Source organism: Ailuropoda melanoleuca, chromosome 17 (assembly GCF_002007445.2).
Source record: "Ailuropoda melanoleuca isolate Jingjing chromosome 17, ASM200744v2, whole genome shotgun sequence".
Taxonomy (NCBI): domain Eukaryota; kingdom Metazoa; phylum Chordata; class Mammalia; order Carnivora; family Ursidae; genus Ailuropoda; species Ailuropoda melanoleuca.
In genome coordinates this window covers 36,524,938-36,538,034 of record NC_048234.1, presented here as the reverse complement: position 1 = coordinate 36,538,034, position 13,097 = coordinate 36,524,938, and the positions used below count along the sequence as shown (strand labels likewise).

The window sequence follows — 13,097 nt, the reverse complement described above, 5'->3', positions numbered from 1 at the left end:
TAAGATGCAAATGTTTTATAGGCTTGGGTTCTCGTTGGCCCGAGCAACAGGGTTGTGGTTAACAGATACACCAGCTATCCTGTGACTTCAAACTTCCTTAGCCTTCCTAGCCACCTCCTTTTCTGCCCCGAACCTGCCCTACCACTCGATACCTCTCCACCCATTTTCCCCTACTCCCCCAAACTCAGACCAGTAACCCCCAGACCTGTAGTTATGAGAGAAATAAATGATACGTCAGCAGAACTTCAAAACTTTCAGAATCCTTTCACAAGTATTTTACCCTTTTGGTCATCCTATCCTCCCTGCCCTTTTTTCCCCTGAAGTCTTCCTATCATGGAAGGGAAGGGCCAGTTCACCTAGAACAAAACGTCAGGGTCTGGGGGGGAACAAATGACAGCTGCTTATCAGCAAAAGGGGGAGAAGTCATTTTGATAGTAGGTTCCTCAGAGACCTCCCTAGGCTTCATCCTGAGGCTGGACAAGTAGCGGATGATTCGTGAGAGCAGGAACCCCAGGTAGGTTAAATAGGAAGCTAAAAGCAAAAAGGCTTAAGCCTCACTTCTATTTGGAGCCCTGTAAAGTATCTCTATGACCACATGGGCAAGTAAATAGTAAAGCACAGCAGAAATTGAGGCATATCATGTTTTGGCACAGAGAGACCCTGAGATATGCGCACAAACACACACCCCACAGGATTTGCTTTGATTCCCATATGGCATAAGAGGGACGTATGAGAGCTAATGGGCTTGCTGTGGGGTCACTATGGTCGAGAGGAAGATTACTGCATAGCAGAGGCTGTAATGTAGATAGCCCAGCCATGCAGTAACCTCGCTGGTCTTGGAAAGGTGGAAGTGAAAGACCTTTTAGAAAAAAACAGCGCTAATAAAGGGGTCTGACCTTTAACTGAAAAATTATTTCCCTTAAATTAGACCATTTAAAACTGGAAAAGACCAATTTGAATTTAACTTGGCAAGTTTATGTGTTTTTTTGTACCATCACTGGGAATGGGAACTTACAAAAAAGAGGGCATATGGGAATTTGAGAGCTCTGGAAGTCCCCATAAAAGCAAGAAAAGTGAGGCCAATACAACCAAATCATAAATTCTAGGTGGAGGTGGCCCCAGTTGGCTTGGGGGTCTTCATTTGGTAGATCAGGTGTGTTTCAGATTGGTACCTATTCTGTGTACAGTTCAGACTCCAGAACTCTGTGGGGTCAGGCTGACACTAATCTCCAGCTGTGACCAAATCATGGCTTCATTCACCGCCTGCCTATCCTGCTACCTTGGCTTCCTTTTCACCTGAGAGCATTCCTCTAGTGAATCACTTGCACAAGAGTCCCTGTCTGGGGCTCTGCTTTTAGGGACATGATCTAAGACAGTTGAGCTGCAGCTAGAGCAGAGACTCACATCACCCAGACATCCTTGACTTAGATGTTGATGCAGAAAGTAATGAGACATAGAGTTATCTCCTTCGGAGGAAGGGGTGAGAGTTTTTCATTTTATGGAGAATAACTGCATTCTGTTAGGCAGTATTGTTTTTAAGTATATGTATGTGAACAAAATAGCCATGGGGTGAATTATAATGGACCTTTTGTTAACACAGTTTCGCGTTGCCCTTTCTAATAGTACCCAGCTTTGCTTTTGCAGTTTTTCTCTCACAGCCTTGTGTAGACTTGACAAGATGGAAATCCTGGTCCTCAGAGAGTCCTCCTCACACCAAGAGAGTAGGCATTTGCCCCAAGCTTGCCTAACCTGGGAATTTGTCCTGGGAATGTGACTCTTGAGCAGAACGATTGCAGGCAAGTTACAATGATCATGGTAAGTTTTTTTCAGCAGCACTAGTAGAAGAAACCTTTGGGCAATTTCCAGAACTGCCCAATCGCTGTTTAGAAGTCTTATTCCCAGCCTTTCCTTCTACCCAGAGCTCTTTCATAACTTCAGAAAGTTCTTTTGGCTTACATTAATTAGCCAGTCGCTTACTGTTGTCTGCAGCCCTGAGATCGGAGGCTTACCTGGTACAGGCAGCATCGATGATTTCAGGGAGGACAGCAAAAGTCTGGGTGGCAGCGGCTTGCTTCCCCTCAGCTGCCATTGCTACCAACCAGTGTCACTTGGGCCTTCACCGTTATGCCATCTGGGGCATAAATCAGTCATTTTCTGGGGGACTTCCAGGCCCTATCTCGAGGCTGCCCACTGAACATCCGAGGCAACCGGCAACATGCCTCAAGTTGTGGGCTTTTGCCTCCACTTTCAGACTTGAATAAAATGCCACACCTCACAGAGAAGAGAACTGACTTCTGGAGCAGCTACCAAAAGGGCTGGACGATGCCATTTGGAAGCAAAGAGGAGCCAGTTCCAGAGGGCGAAACTCTGACCAAAGGGAAATAAAAGCAAGGAGAGAGACAGGCCACCGGGTGAGCAGTCCCCTCCCGACACCTAGCCCTGCCCGCCACCGACGCCCAGGCAGGCGGTCACTTTGGCCCTGGCCGCCAACCTGTCCGAAAAGGCTTGGTGTTTTTAAAGATACAAAAAGAATTATTAGACTACAATAGGAATTGGCACTAGCGTTCTTGAAATAAGCCACAGGCCGTCAGCTTTTCCTAAGATGATTAATAACACAGAGAATCTTGGGCAGAAATTGCCTGCTGTTCCAGACAACTACGAGGTGACCTTTGGGCACAGAGGTGTGTCAAGGCCAGTTGTCTGCTGTCCTCTTAAACCTGACTGGCCTGAAAGCAAGAAGGGGTGCTACGCATGAGATGACAGGAGTTTAGTTAGCCAAGGAGGCAGGAGCCTAGAAGTTTGGGAACGTGAATATTGTCTACCCTAAACTTGGGAGTTATGCAAAAATTCCAGATTCAAGCCCCTGGAACCTCAGCCTGGGTGCCTCCTATGTGCATTACTGCACCAGCGAGACCGTGCACAGAGTGGAGTTTGGCTTTATCTCTGATGTCAAGGGAGCAGTGGTGGTTTGCCCCATGTCCTCCAACTTCCTATCCAAGCCAATGGATGTTTCCTAGTTTGGTGTGATTTTTGCTGGTGCTCAAAAGAATGTTGATTCTGCGGGGATCACATTCGTGATCATTGGTGATGACCCCCTGGGGTTTGCCCTCAGGGAGGACCCCTCCATCCTGAATACAAAGTACGGGCCCCAAACCACTCCTCAGACAACACACCTCTGTGTTTCAGCATCTATGACATGGGCTTGGTCCCCAAGTCGTTTAAGAACAAGGCAGTGCAGCCACTGGAGAAGCTCAGCTCCATCAAAGCACAAATGATTTATGATATTATTGATAATCCTCAGGGATTCTAGGTATATCCAGTGGATCCCAGAATAGAAGCAAGACGAATAGCACATTCTGCAGTGGCAATGCCAAAGGAGATGATGTTTTAGGAAAAAAGATTACTTGCTAAAGCTCTTGAGCTCAATATGATCTCCTTGAAAGGGAGTGGGTCTGTGGGAGTCATCCGGCCTCTCTGTATAATGCTGACAGGATAGAAGGTGTTTAGAATCTGGCAGCATCCATGAAAAATTCTTTGGAGACGCACCAGCTATGAACACATCCCAACCAATATGTATTCTGTCCCTGAACAACGTACAAAATTTAGAGTAACTTGGGAATGGCTACGAAAACAACAAACATGGTATTTTTCTTCAATGAACATTTTATTATAGATTCTAATTTTTTCAAAGAACAACAGCAAAACATTCACAGCTCTGCAAAGCTGGTGGGACTTAACAGACACCTTAATTGCTTTTTAAGATTTTTAATTAATTTTTTTTAAGAGAAAAAAAGAGCTGGACGGAGAAGGACAAAAGGGGGAGAGAAAAAAATCTTAAGCAAACTCCTCGTCTAGCACAGAGCCAAGGCAGGGCTTGATCACATGACCCTGCAATCATGACCTGAGCAGAAATCAGGAGTTGGGCACTTAACCAACTGAGCCACCAAGGCGCTCCTAAGATTTTATATATTTAATGTAATCTCTACACCCAACATGGGGCTCAAGTTCACAACCCCAAGATCAAGAGTTGTATTTTCTTCCAACTGAGCCAACCAGGCACCCTAAAAGACACCTTTTTTTTTTTTTAAAGATTTTGTTTATTTATTCGACAGAGATAGAGACAGCCAGTGAGAGAGGGAACACAAACGGAGAGTGGGAGAGGAAGAGGCAGGCTCACAGCAGAGGAGCCTGATGTGGGGCTCGATCCCACAATGCCGGGATCACGCCCTGAGCCGAAGGCAGACGCCTAACCGCTGTGCCACCCAGGCGCCCCCCCAAAAGACACCTTAATTCTGACTTCAACTGGATTTTAAAAATCTTCCTTTTGCTTTTCTAACAAATTCTAGCTTATGTTGTCTTTACTTTTTTTTTTTTAATGTCTTTGTTGCTATTTTTTCCTAGCTAGATTTCAGTATTCAAACTTGTCTGTGAACTTAATTATGCAAATTGTAGCTAATTGCTTTTGGAGATACACAAACACACAGCATGGAGGGTGAATGGGGTCCTCTGGGTGCTGAATTTTGATCCTTTCCAAAATGATAGCAGTGGGGGCTCCTGGGTTCTGCACCTGTTAATTCAGGTCCACACTGCCTGTGTGGTGTGTGTTTAGGAGTTCCAGGCTAAAGGGCAAACTGGGGAACTTTCTTTACCCTGTTATTTTCATAAAGAGATAAAAGAGACATACGTGTATATAGCAAGGTCTGTTTTCAATACCAATTAGTTTACATTTTTATGCATTTATATTTCTAGTAATACAGTTCTCAGAATCCTTGACTTTGTGCATTATAACATTACATTAGCAACAGTTGTGGTCCCCATCCCACCCTTTCCCACCCCACCTTTTAAGCTGCTTCACAAAAAAGATACAGTTCTCTGATTCACTTTTGCTTTCTTCCAACTGATAGAAGAGAGAAGGCTGTATGTTTGGTTCTTTTTTAGTTAAGCCGTTGAACTAAAATTCTCTGTCAAACTTCCTTATCCTTTGTTCATTTGATGGTTCTCTTTATAGTGTTTGACCTTCAGAATGATACTATAAGTTCTGGAAGATCTTTGCTAAAGATTCTTTTCCCTTATTGTTTATCCACTGTCAGTGTTTTATGTTGAATATGTGGAGGACATTAAAATCCTAAAACATCTAAAAAGAGAGAGACAGACAGAAAGAGAAAGGAGAGAATTTCCTCCCAAACTGCTCTGAGGCAGTTTCTCTGTAGAGTTTGTCCAGTGTAAAGTAACTGTGACAACACTCCTACACTGTGACTAGCTGTGTCTCCTCAAGGCCCAGCTTGAAGCAGTGGCTTGCACAATATCACGTCCCCTTGTATTAGTTTCCATCTGAACCTTCTTTTTTCCTTTCCTTCTTTCTTTCTTTCCTTCACTGAAGTCTTCACACGGCACCTAATAGAAAAAACATCAGCACTTAATCCCTGCCTCAGATAAAGCCCTGCCACTTTTCAAGATAAATATCCCTTTGTTTACTTTTCGTACTTTTTTTAAAAAAGATTTTATTTATTTGACAGAGAGAGAGCACAAGTAGGCAGAGGGAGAGGGAGAAGCAGGCTCCCTGCTGGGCAGGGAGCCCGATGAGGGACTTGATCCCAGGACCCTGGGATCATATCCTGAGTCAAAGGCAGATGCTTAACCGACTGAGCCACCCAGGCACCCCCGTACTTTTTTTTTTTTAAGATTTTATTTTTAAAGTAATCTCTACACTCAACGTGGGGCTTGAACTCACAACCCTGAGATCAAGAGTCATGTGCTCTACTGACTGAGCCAGCTAGGCACCCCTGTACTTTTTTTATTTTTATTTATTTATTTTTTAAAAAGATTTTATGTATTTATTTGACAGAGAGAGAGAGCACAAGCAGGCAGAGCGGCAGGCAGAGGGAGAAGCAGGCTCCCCACTGAGCAGGGAGCTCGATGCGGGGCTTGATCCCAGGACCCCAGGATCATGACCAGAGCCGAAGGCAGACACCTAACCAACTGAGCCACTTTTTTAAAAAGCAGGTTTTTACATTTATTATTGTGTTCCCTTCCCTCACTTTTAGCCCTACAGTCCAGCTCAGTGATCTACTGCCAAGTGGCACCAATTCTCCAAATCGAAGTGTGCAAGGGAAATACACTTGTGTGATCCTCTTTAATAGAAGATACACCAGGCAATCTGTCTACTTCTGTTTCCCAGAAGTAAAATAACTAGAAGGCCTGCTGCACTTCTACGTATTTGAATTTCAGTTCTGGAAATTTCTTCAGCCTGTGCAACAATCTCTTGGCTCTATAATTTCCAGGATCCATTTCATTAACAGCTCAGTTTCAGCTTCTAGCAACCTTGAGCAAAAGAAGGTGATTAGCAGATCAGTAATTTTGCATTACATCCTGAAGTGGTGAGTCCAAGATTGTTCAAAGAGATCTCATTTGTAAAGCAGTGCATGCACCAAATTTGGATTGTGGTGAAGAGAATCTGTCAGGCACGAACTGATGATTTGCAACATCATTCAAATCACCTCTTCGATGACATTTAAATTTTGTGCATAACCTATGAAGGAACATTCATGGAACTCAGAGAATCTCTCAAGGACTGTGTAGTTTGTTCCACAACTCTGTTATGTTTTTTAGATAGCAAGGAAAACAAACATTACTGGTTTATTATAAAAGGATATAAACCCAGGAGCAACCAGATACAGAGACGTATAGGGCAAGTTACCTGGGAAGGGGCACGGAGCTTCCATGCTCTCTGAGCATGTCATTCTCCCGGAATCTCTAAGTGTTCGTCAAATGGGAAGCTCTGCGCTGTTTTTTATGATGTTCTCCTAAGTAGGAAATATTAATTTCACTAGTTAAAGGCAAACTATGGTTCAAAAATTCTAATTGATTTTGAACTGTAGTAATAATGTTAATGATATATAATGGAGATAATATATTTATTCCGTTATAACTAAATATTTTAAAACAGAAATAATTTAAGAGTCAGAGTTTTCACCAGAGGGAGTCCATTCTGTCCCTAAGCCAAAGTTCGTACATGAAACATTTTACACACAATAAGAAGAGAGTAGGAAGAGAAAGACCTTCCAATGGTACTAAGAAAACCAGGATAATATAATGCCCCAGAAGCCAAGAGTGAATTTCAAGGAAGTCGTCAATTTTAAATGCTATAAATAGATAAATAAAGCAGAACAGGAACAGAGGAAAATTACTACACAGTAGTGAACCGTATCGCTTTTCTGCTAAGCCATCTTGGGGCTTTAGTCAATTGATCACTTTAGGAGAGTGGAGGGAAATGAAAATAAGTGAGATGTCCTATCTTCAAAAATCCATTTTACTTCTCTGCTTTCCTCCTTCCGCGTATATGAAAAATGACAGCCTCCTCTCTAGCAATGTCTGCTGTCCATGCATTGCTCTTGCCAATTTTGTCAACTTTTCCTCAAGAATACCTCTTAGCCCACTCTTTCTTAAAGTTTCTGCCATAGCCTATCATGACAGAAAATAGCAGATGTAGCAGTGATCGTTGCCAATGCTTGACATTTAATTTAGCTATTCAGAATGATGGCTTTCTTGATGACAGGAATAATCTGGCTTAGATACTGTGGGGGGGACGGTGATAGGGGCACAACATCATTTATCATGCCTCCTCCCTTTGTTAACCCTGAAAATACAAGTTTAGGGACCATTTAGAGGTCATCTTGGTCTTCTCTTCAAAAGCCTATGCCTGCAGAGTACAGCTTATGGCGAAGATTGTCAAATGAAAGAAAGAAAGAAAAAAAAAAAACTCAGCAGGCATGTTCCTTTGGCTCTTTGCCCCTTTTATTTTCATCCTTCTTTCTGTGGACACAATGCCCATAAGGGTAGAGTTATCCTACAACCATAAAGACAAAAGTCATATACTAGGTATCCCTAGTTACACAGAAAGCAAGGAGCCTGGTTCCTTGCTGACATTCTCAAACAGGTACGTCACCTCTGGATTTATTATATGAGAAAAACAATCCCCTTTGTATTTAGTCACTATAATCTAGTTTTCTGTTGCTTGAAGTATAATACTCCCCATTTGACTGTCTGCCTTCCTCACTAGATCATAAGATGTCAGAGACCATGTCTGTATTTGCTACCTGTGCAAGATAGGAAGCTTTCATAGCAAGTTCCAGAAAAACCAACTCAAAATTGCTTTAAACTATAAGGAAGAGCCAAAAATGGGACAGACTTAAGAGCAGACATCATCCCATTACTCCAGCTCCATTTCTCTGCTATTCTTTTGGCCTCCCCCATGGGTTGACTGCATATACAGTTTGCCATCAAAAGGATGGTAGCAATTTCACACCTCATATCCAAGCTTAATCATGTCCAGAGGGAGCGTGAATCTCTTCTGGAAGTTCTCCTGGAAAAGCTTTTCTGGAAGCACCTACAAACCTATCTCTGCAATTCACTGAGGTGAACTGGGGAACACAATGATCCTAACCCAGTCCCTTGCAGGTGGGTGATATTACCCTTAGACCAGTCCAGACCACTCCTGGAGCTCAGGACGCTGAGCCATACCAGCTGTTGGTAAGAGGGTTTCCTGAACAACCCCAGGATTCTGTTGGGAAGGAAGAAGGAGGGAAAGAATATTGAGTAGGTAAAGAACTCCTTTTTTGTATTCCTAACACATTGTACACATATTGAAAAAATAAACGAACCTACCACACAAAATTTATGCTCTATCTCAACAATAAGCTGAGAGAAGGAAGCTTATTTTCTTATTTATCCTATTCCTAGCATCTAACTCAGTATCCTGAACATAGAAGCAATGTAAGTTGTGTTTTTTTTTTTTTTGTCAGTAAGTCTCTGTAAGAGAAAATGGTCTAAATTATATAACCTCCTGAATTCTTTTGGAGATTGCCAGATTTTCCTGCTAATCAATTTTTAAAAAGATTTTGAGAGAAGAGAAAGAGAGCAAGAGAGAGAGCATGGGGGGCGGGGGCACGATGCAGAAGGGCAGAGGGAGAGGGAGAAGCAGACTTCCCCGTGAGCAGGGAGCACCATGGGGGGGGGCTCGAAATCCCAAGACCCTGAGATCATGACCTGAGCCAAAGGCAGACACTTAACCAACTGAGTCACCCAGGCACCCCTTTTGCTAATCAATTTGACTCCCAAGACTTAGAGCTTCTGGGGTAGACAGAGAAATCCCAAGTCAACAGATTTACACTATTCAACAACAGATTTATGTACTAGTGACGTCTTCTGGAAAAGCAAATCATAGTGAAATCCTTAAACTTTCTTTTTCTCACCAAAATGAGGTAAGTTGAGGGCACAGTTGTCAAACTTAAAAATTCTAAATCCTCCAAAAATTCTAATTCCAAGATTCTTTACCATTAGTAACTAGAGATGACTACTGTTATTTTTAATAGTCGATTTTCAAAAAGGCATGAACATTTCATATTATCCATGAAGATTTAAGTCTCTGAAGGAGAGCACAAATACATTGCTTCTCTACTAAAATTCCATCAATAGGCAAATTTAGATCATCACTAATTGACTTGGGTACCTCTCCTCACCCATTAAAAAGTTTGGGGCTGTACGGTGGTACTTATTTTCTCTAATAATGTTTCCTCATCAGGGTCACTAGTATTGTCACTACTTGACCAGAATGGTTGGCACTGGTGAGTTTCATTCATAAAAGTACCCCAGACTTGGGGACTGATAAACAAGGGATTGAATCCCATCCCAGACCGCTGCTGTGACCAGGGGCTAACCACTGAACCACACAGCTCCTCTTGCAAAAGGAGGAGTACAACCGCCGCTGTTGCCACGACCAGAACTGTATGAGACTCAGTGGGAACGCAGTTCCAGGCACACAATGTTAATATAACAATTTCATGCATTTGTTTTCTCATCCATTTCTCCAAACGTCTCAGATCATCTTAAACTTCCGTGTGGCCTCCGGATGGGCCAGTAATTTAGCACAAGAGGCCCGCCTAGGATATGGGGTTGTGGGGGACCCGCCAACCCGTGTCACAGCCTGGGGGCGATTCAGCCCCCAGCACCAGAACGGGCGCCATCAGGCTCGTCGCGGCCCAGGAACCCGGATGCGGAGCGTCGCCGAGGGCATCTTGCCCACATTTCGCCCACTGGGGAGAGAGGGGCGGGAGCCGAGGGAGGGCAACGCTGTACACCGCTTGGAGTCATCGCGACCCGGGCCACGGCGGCGAATCGCAGTACCACGTGCCCGAAGGGAGGGTGGAAACCTGCACAAAATGGCGGAGCGGCACCCCTGGACCGGAGGGAGCGCAACTGCCGGCCGACTCCCACCGGACCCTCCAGCCAGTTTCCGGACCTTCGGAACCGGAAACGGGTCCCAGGCGCGCGCCCGGGCGAGAGTGGGCGGGGCCGCTCTCCCGGAAGTGCCTCTGGTCTTGGCCGGGCGCACGGCCCCGCGGCCTCCGCGGTTTGGCAGCGTTGCGAGGTGGAGGGACGGAACCCGGAAGTCGGCCTCGCAGTCTGGTTTCAGTGCGGCTCCGGGAGGGCGGGACCCTGTGAGGGCTGCGATCCCACCGTGGGTAGGGAGAGAGCGCTGCAGAGGGACCCGCGCCCTTGCCCCGCCCCGATAGGGAAGCGAGTTTGGCCAGCCCGCGGGTGAAGGCGCGGCTCACGTCCCGAAGGGAGGGGCGGGATGGACGGGCTCCTAACTCCCAGGGAGTCCGCAAAATTCATTGCAGAGAATAGCCGGGACGTGTTCATTGACGGCGGAGGAGTGCGGAGGGTGGCCGAGCTGCTGCTCGCCAAGGCCTCGGGGCCCGAGCTGCACCTGGGGGGCTGGAAGGCCCTTCACGAGCTGAATCCCCGGGCGGCCGACGAGGCCGCGGTCAACTGGGTATTCGTGACAGACACGCTCAACTTCTCCTTCTGGTCGGAGCACGACGAGCACAAATGTCTGGTGGGGTACCGGGGGAAGACGTACAGCGGGTACTGGTCCCTGTGCGCCGCGCTCAACAGAGCCCTCGACGAAGGTTGGTGCCTTCTCCCGGTCAGACCCAGCAAACGGCCTGCGAGGTCTCGGTGTACGGGGAGGGTCCCGAGGAACGAGTCGGGAAGTGGCATACGTGTTAATAAGGCGAACTTGAAGTTCTTCATTGCTTAAGATGAAGCAGCTCTTCTCTGCTTAAAAGTCAGGCTGGCCTTAAGTGTTCAGTCAGTGAGAAATGATCCTAATGTTTATCATCGTAGCAGCTAAGTATAAAAGTTTTCTAAAGAACGCCATTTTGATGACATCTGCAGAACAAAGGGACAAATATAACACATTTTATGCAGTCAAAATACCTCTGATGTAATATAACAATTGCTAGAAACGGATGAATAAGTACAGACGACTAAGTAGAAAATGAAGGGTATGCTTCTGATTTTTTAATTCTTCACCCACTTTTAGTGCATTCCTGTAACACTCATTTGCAAGGGTCTGATAAAAAGTATGACGTTGTTCCTCTGCATTTTCTTTTTTCTCTAAGGGATACCTATAACCAGTGCTTCCTACTATGCCACCGTGACCCTGGATCAGGTTCAGCATATATTCCGTTCTGACACGGACGTTCCCATGCCTTTGATCGAGGAGAGGCATCGGATTCTTAATGAAACCGGGAAGATTCTGCTTGAGAAGTTCGAAGGCTCTTTTCTTAATTGCGTCCGAAAAAGTGAAAAAAGTGCACAGAAGTTAATGCACCTGGTAGTTGAAAGCTTTCCTTCTTACAGAGATGTGACACAGTTTGAGGTGAGCTGCTTCTGTTGGGGATTTTAGAATTCTTAACTATTTTCTCATAGTTAACTTTTTACTTCCAGAACTCCTTTTGGGAATAAAAACTTAAGTTTTGAAGTTCCTACCTTGTGGACAAGGAACAGTAACAAAATTGTTTAGTGTTTCAAAGACATTACTTCTCTTAGTTTTCTAATTAATGTATTTCCTTTATTTTGTTCTTTTTTTCTTTGTCCTTTTAAAATGTTTTTCAAACCTACAAAACACTGAATTTTCAGTATGATGCTACTCAGGGATAATGAGGTCCTTTTACAACTTCAAAAAATTTACTTTATTGGATGAAAATCAGAATGTATTTCTAAATTCTCTAATAAAAAGTATTTTTTGAGGCTCTAATACACACACACACACACACACACACACACTGTTTTCTTTTTCACACATGAAGTACTTGAACAGCGTTATTTTCTTTTTTTTAAACAGATGTACTTTTAAAATGGTAAACATTTAGGATACCTTCCCTGGTGCACCTCGTTTCTGTTTTTGTAAAATTCTTTTAGAATTCTTTATCATTGTGTGTTTTAACTGTGACAAAGAATTGAAAGCAATTTCAGAGGAATCATGTAATATAAATCTGTTGAATAAGTTTATGAATGCTTAAATCATATTGAAATTTTAAAGCTACCCTTTTGAAATCACAGTTCAACAACTAACAAAAATTACCAATGATACTGTTTAAATCGCTCCTTATGATTTACAGGGTGTTTGCATATACACTCTCATTAGATCTGCAGAAGAGCTCTGTGGGACCTAAGGACAAGGATCATTATTGTCCTGTTTGCAGACCAGGAACCAAAGTCTAAAGAGAAAGGTTAACTGGTCTATCTTAGGTCATTTAGTCAGGAAATAAATAGCTAGCTTTTCAATTCTGTAAAGTGAGAGATGCCTGATTATGTATGTTAAGATTATTTTATTTTATTTTTTAAAGATTCTATTCATTTGAGAGAGAGCAAGTGAGCGTGAGCAGTGGGGAGAGGCAGAGGGAGAAGCAGACTCCCCACTGAGCAAGGAGCCAGATGTGGGGCTGTATCCCAGGCCTGGAGATCATGACCTGAGCCAAAGGCAGATGCTTAACCATCTGAGCCACCCAGGTACCCCTGTTAAGATTCTTTTAATTGCAAGTGACAGACACAAAACTAGAAAATCCTTAAGCAAAATGAAGAATTTGGGAATAGGAACATCTAGGATCAAGGACTCATTGCTGTCAGGATTCAGTGTCTTCTCTTTGCTTCTCTTGGCTCCATATTTCTCATGACTGCAGACTAGTTTTCCCCATGAAGTAGAAGATGTTTGTGAATTTTGCATCTTATTGCTTCAACGGGGGGGGGGG

General features: G+C 44.1%; 2 protein-coding genes and 1 long non-coding RNA gene across 3 annotated transcripts in view; 2 read left to right on the top strand and 1 right to left on the bottom strand.

The window, feature by feature from the left end:
- The first annotated feature begins 1,678 nt into the window (after positions 1 to 1,678).
- On the top strand, positions 1,679 to 3,870 carry LOC100473091 (phosphoserine aminotransferase). Its single transcript, XM_011219475.3, is given in 8 exon segments — positions 1,679 to 1,721; positions 2,438 to 2,547; positions 2,549 to 2,682; positions 2,684 to 3,126; positions 3,129 to 3,326; positions 3,329 to 3,390; positions 3,392 to 3,467; positions 3,470 to 3,870. Coding segments are annotated over 8 exon segments (1,152 nt in total). The 3' UTR covers positions 3,556 to 3,870.
- A 296-nt stretch (positions 3,871 to 4,166) lies between these two features.
- LOC109488965 lies at positions 4,167 to 8,460 on the bottom strand. The gene is made up of 3 exons (XR_004621696.1): positions 8,306 to 8,460; positions 6,698 to 6,803; positions 4,167 to 5,394 (listed from the first exon to the last, which is right to left on the bottom strand). It is a non-coding gene; the product is annotated as an uncharacterized LOC109488965 (long non-coding RNA).
- A 1,979-nt stretch (positions 8,461 to 10,439) lies between these two features.
- C17H9orf64 (chromosome 17 C9orf64 homolog) overlaps positions 10,440 to 13,097 on the top strand; it is a 12,506-nt gene continuing 9,848 nt past the window's right edge. Inside the window, exons 1-2 of the mRNA XM_002915019.4 lie at positions 10,440 to 10,970; positions 11,466 to 11,725. Of these exons, the coding sequence (XP_002915065.1) occupies positions 10,634 to 10,970; positions 11,466 to 11,725 (597 nt within the window). The 5' untranslated portion in view covers positions 10,440 to 10,633. The remainder of the gene's footprint in view (positions 10,971 to 11,465; positions 11,726 to 13,097) is intronic.